This window comes from Myotis brandtii, unplaced genomic scaffold, assembly GCF_000412655.1.
Source record: "Myotis brandtii unplaced genomic scaffold, ASM41265v1 scaffold311, whole genome shotgun sequence".
Taxonomy (NCBI): Eukaryota; Metazoa; Chordata; class Mammalia; order Chiroptera; family Vespertilionidae; genus Myotis; species Myotis brandtii.
This window is the reverse complement of record NW_005361913.1, coordinates 70,339-76,049: the sequence shown is the minus strand read 5'-3', so window position 1 is coordinate 76,049 and position 5,711 is coordinate 70,339. Positions and strand designations below refer to the sequence as shown.

Genomic DNA, 5,711 nt, shown 5'->3' with positions numbered 1-5,711 from the left:
CATTTTTTTTGGTTGATTTTTCTTTGTTAAATGGCATTTAAATATATAAAACAAATATCAAAAATATAAGTCTTTGTTTTACTATGGTTGCAAATATCAAAAAATTTCTATATGTAACACGACACCAGAGTTAAGTTAGGGTTTTTCAAAATGCTGACACGCCGAGCTCAAACGGTTCGCCATCACTGACATATACAATGAAAATGAGAAAACTGTAACTGTACTTAAGAAAAATTTATATAAAAATAACCTGTGTCAGAATCCATTTTACATACTGTATATATTATAGAATGGCATGCCAATCACTTTCTTTCTCCATTTTTAAAATATACACATTGGCCCTGGCCAGGTGGCTCAGCTGGTTGGAGCATCATCCCAGGCACCAAAAGGTTGCAGGTTCCACTCCCAGTGGGAGCACAAGCCTAGTTTCGGGTTGGATCCCCAGTCAGGGCACATTCAGGAGGCAACCCATCCATGTTTCTCTCTTCTCTCTCTCTCTCTCTCTCTCTCTCTCTCTCTCTCTCTTCCTCTCCCTTTGTAAAATATCAATAAATGTATTCTAGAGCAAGGATTTAAAAAAATGCATGTTTTTAATTTATAGTAAAATTATAATAATTTAGAATTTCCCCACTTTTAAAAGGTAATTTGAAACAAATACACTCAGAATGCAGTTAATTTTTAAAATTATTGTATGCATATTGTTATAAACACTTATGACTTTATGTCCATTTGAACAATAAGTAAAACACAAGAAAATATTATAATACTAAAGAGCTTATACAACCTTTGAATAAGTTCTGATTACATAATCATTAATTAAAAGAAACATTGATTTCTTAAAAATCATACACATAGCCTTAGGAAGAAAAAAAAATCAAGAAATCATTCCTCACTCTGGTATTATCAGATGTTAATATATGTTCTTAAGATGAAACTAAGCAAGAGACAGCAATAAAAATATTTAAAATCCTTTTCCTGGATAGAAGAGAACAAAGCATTGTCTGGATTAAAGATCAAGGGCACAAACAGGAACAATAATCATATTTCTAACTGATCTGGGTGGAAATAAAGACAGGGATCTGCACTTTCCATGATGATATTTTTTTAAATATTCCGTATGTGACACCAAGCTCAGAGTCACAGAAACAAGTCAAACCACTACAAGAATCCCAACCTGGCCATGTTTATTAAAAGCTGTTTTCCCTCCTGGAATTTTACTCCAGGTTTGAGGTGGAATTAGAAGGAAAACAACATTTTCTGAAGAGTCCCCTGAACTGTAAAAGGCGGTCTTCCCACAGCGGTTTTTCCCACGGCCGGCAGATGGCGCCCTCCATACAGACAACCCTTACAACACACAGGACACACAAGAAGGCAGGCTTATTCTTGGGCCAGGGACAAGGAAAAGGCTAAAAGGAGGATATTCTAAGAGAAAAAAGGCAGAATAAATTATGTTATTCTCCCTAAGGATAGACCTTAAGGCCACATTTACATATTTTCCCATGTTCAAACAAAAAGCTGTTTTTTTCCATATATAATCTTGTCACTAACAGAATTCAGCTTGAATTAATCTTTATTAATTCAAATTAAGTGTATTTCAGCTATCCCTATTATTCCTATGTGTTATGATAAAACAAAGTAATTTTAATGCTTAAGGAAATTCTTTTAGAAAACTAACGCATTCTGTTTCTATTATATGTTTGTTTATTAATAAAAGGTTAAACAGACTTCCTCTCTGTTCTCTATTCTTTTAAACTACAATGATCTAGATTCTAGATTCTAGAAGAAGGTCGAGTAAAACTGCTTCAAACAGGAAACAACATCAGGCAAATCCTAAGGCAACGGGCTCACTTACTAGAGGGACTCACTGGCTCACCAGGACCTGAAAAGGATTCCAGCTTCACTGTCCTCAGACTGGGCTCTCCTCCCCCCTCCTGTCCACAGCGATGCCTGCCCAGGAGGGAAGGGGGTCTGGCAACTGTTGGGGACCATCGGGACGGTTGGGGACCGTTGGGGACCTTGGGGGACTGTTGGGGTCGGTTGGGGAAGGTTGAGGACGGTTGGGGACCCTGGTTGCAGCCAATTGAGGCTGCGCGTGGGCGGACCACCTGCAGATACTGGAGCAAATGGGGAAGCGCCTCAGGGCTGTAGCCATGGAGACGCGTGGGCGGGGCCGCCCAGTAAAGTGCGAACTTTGACCTGCAATCTAGGCTACATCAGAGGCCTGTGCAGTCTGAGGAGCTGAGGATGCTGTGGCCAAGCCTGGGGCTGGGGGTTGCTGGGGTCCCCTGGGCTGCCTGGCTGCGCACAGCGTGGCCATGGTGGACCGGCAGCCATGGAGGTGAGGCTGCCACAGCCAGGGCTGCAGACGGGGGTTGGGGCCACCAGCTCCCCACAGCCCTTCCCCTGGGGCTGGGCTCAGCACTCCCACCCCCAACCTGCAGCCCAGCGCTGCCTGGTCCCCCACCTTTTCGGGATTTACAAATTTCCGTTCTGAGGAATGCTCGTATCCTGCAGGTATTAGTCATACTGTTAGCTAAAAGGGTCCCTTGTCAAATGCATCTGTGGAATGTGAATTAGAGGGGCTGGGCTTTCCCCTCCCTCCCTCCTCTCTCCCTTCCCCTCTCTGTCTCCCTTCCCCTTTTCCTTTCTTTCTCTCCTCCTCCTCACCCCATCTCTCTTTTTTTTGATTCTTAAATTATGGGCCTTACTGTTGCCTTCAATATCCATTAAAAAGGAACTCTAAAGTGACTTCAAATAAAACAATAAAGTAGATATTTTTGTATTAGAGAACCATGAAAAGCTTATCAGTCAAGTAATAAAGGGTAAAATTTGTTTTTATTCTCATACTTCCCCCCTTTATACAATTATTTATTTTCATTATGTAAAATTCAGAAAATATCACAAAAATAACACTGCAAATAAACTGTAATCCTTCTATGGAGACATTTGCTGTTAATGTGGTATATATCCTTTGCAAATAGTACATATAGTTTTGTACATTTTTCTTTTCATTAATTAGTCTTTTACAGTGTTATATTTAATAGCAATATAGCATACCGTTGAATATATGTACCCAAATTTATTGAACAGTCCTCTTGTGTTACACATGTAGTTTTTTTTACTTGATTTTCATTGTTGACACTATTACAGATCCCCATACCCTCCCCCTTTGCCCACCTCCCTCCACCCAACTCCCACCCTGCCTTCCCTCTGGCCATCACCACACTGTTGTCTGTGTCTGTGCATAAATGTTCTTTGGCTCATCCCTTCACCTTCTTTCTTACAGTCCCCTCCTCCCCTCAACCCTCTGACAGCTGTCAGTCTGTTCCATGAACCTATGCCTTGGTTTCTATTTTATTTTATTCATCAGTTTATTTTGTTCATTAGATGATATATGTATAAGTGAGATCATATATATATTTGTCTTTCTCTAGCTGGCTCATTTCACTTGACATAATAATCTCCAGGCTCATCCACACTTGCAAAAGGTGAGATTTCTTTCTTTTTACAGCTGCGTAGTATTCCATTGTGTAAATGTACCACAGCTTTTTTATCCACTCATCTGCTGATGGGCACTTGGCTATTTCCAGATCTTGGCTATTATAAATAATGCTGGAATGAACATAGAGGTGCATATGTTCTTTCTGATTCATGTTTGGAAATTCTTAGGATATATTCCCAGAAATGGGATCACTGGATGTGAAGGCAGTTTCATTTTTAATTTTTTTGAGGAAACTCCATACTATTTTTCACAGTGGCTGCACCAGTCTGCATTCCCACCAGCAGTGCACAAGAGTTCCTATTTCTCCACATCCTCACCAGCACTTGTTGTTTGTTGATTTATTGATGGTAACCATTCTGACTGCTGTGAGGTGCTATCTCATTCTGGTTTTAATTTGCATCTTTCTGATGATTAGTGACATTGAACATTTTTTCATGTCTATTGGCGATCTGTATGTCCTCTTTGGAGAAATGTCCATTCAGGTCGTTTGCTCATTTTTTAATTGGATTTTTTGTTTTCCTGGTGTATAAGTTATTTATATGTTTTGGAAATTGTTTAGTTTTTGCCCATTGATTCCAGGACTTTTGTATACTGGGAGTTTTTTGTATTACTGCTTCAATTTTGTTAGTTGTAATTGGTCTATTCAGGTTTTCTGATTCTTTCTGATTCAGTATTGGAAGATTGTATATTTCTAGGAATTTATTCATTTCACCCCAGTTGTCCAATTTGTTGGCATATAATTGTCCATAATATTTCCTTACAATCGTTTGTATTTCTGTGATGTCAGTTGTTGCTTCACCTCTTTCATTTCTGATTTTATTTACTTGGGTCCTCTATTTCTTGATGAGAGTAGTTGAAAGATCATTAATCTTGTTTATCTTTTCAAAGAACAAGCTCTTGGTTTCGTTGCTTATTTGTATTGGGGTTATTTTAGTCTCTATGTGATTTATTTCTCCTCTGATCTTTATTATTTCCTTCCTTCTACTTACTCTAGGCTTTGTTTGTTGTTCTTTTTCTAGTTCTTTTAGACATAGGGTTTGATAGTTTATTTGGGATTGTTCTTGCTTCTTGAGGTAGACCAGTAATGCTGAGTCTCCCCTCCCAGGACTGCTTTCACTCTGTCCCATGGATTTCAAGTTGTTGTGTATTTATTTTCATTGTTTCAGGTAATATTTGTTTCTTCCTTGATCTCATTGTTAACCTATTTATGGTTTAATGACATGGTATTTAGCTTCCATGTGTTTGAATGTTTTGAGTTTTTTTATTATAGTTAATTTCTAATTTCATGCCATTATGATCTGAGAAAATGCTTGATATGATTTCAATCTTCTTAAATATTTTAAGAGTTATTTTGTGTCCTAACATGTGGTTATCTTTGAGAATATTTCCATGTGCACTTGAGAAGAATGTATTTCTGAGAGAGAACCAATATGGCAGTGTAAGTAAACACCAGTATTCATCACCTCCCACAACCACATCAAAATAACAGCTATAATACAGAACAACCATCATTCAGAACTGCCTGAAAGCTGGCTGAATGAAAGTTCTACAACTAGAGACGTAAAGAAGAATGTACGTCAAGACTTGTAGGATGAGTGAAGGAGTAGAATGGCTGGTCCGACACCCAAGTGTGGAGTGTTTTTAATTAGGAGGGATATCTTAACTGCTGAGGCCTCCTGTGAGAAGCAAGGGATCCCAGCCCCACAGCAGACCCCCAGCCCAGAGTTCCAGGGGTGGAAAGAGATGTTCCCGTAACTTCAGGCTATAAAAACCAGTGGCGATAGTGGCTCAGTGACAAGGAGGCTGCTGGAGACAAGGAGTCCCTCATAAAGGGCTGGTGCACAAGCTTACACAGTCCCATTCCCTCTGAGCTCCAGCACTGGGCAGCAGCATTGGAGGAACCATGGACATACAGAGAAGAACTGGATTGTTTGGCATCAGGGAAGCTGCCGGGGTCCAGCCCCAGCGGTTCAGGGGTTCCCAAAGGTGTGGATGGAGTCAGCGAAGAATGAAGGACACAGAGACAGCATTCAGATGGTCAGCATAGCCAGGTTCTCTCTTTATTCTCTGTGGATCTTCCTGTGCCTCGCTGAGGCCACAGAGAGAGATCCAGAGGCAAGCTGAGCCTTTATTTTATAGTCAGAGGTAAACAAGGTAGTGGTTACCATAGTTACACTGTTCTTGTGAGTTTCACTTGTTTTGGCAGCAC

General features: G+C 40.0%; 1 protein-coding gene across 1 annotated transcript in view; it reads left to right on the top strand.

Moving 5' to 3' along the window:
• The first annotated feature begins 2,218 nt into the window (after positions 1-2,218).
• Positions 2,219-5,711, top strand: part of LOC102260515 — a 22,889-nt gene continuing 19,396 nt past the window's right edge. The window contains exon 1 of the mRNA XM_005869977.2: positions 2,219-2,338. Coding sequence (XP_005870039.2) covers positions 2,245-2,338 — 94 coding nt within the window. The 5' untranslated portion in view covers positions 2,219-2,244. The remainder of the gene's footprint in view (positions 2,339-5,711) is intronic.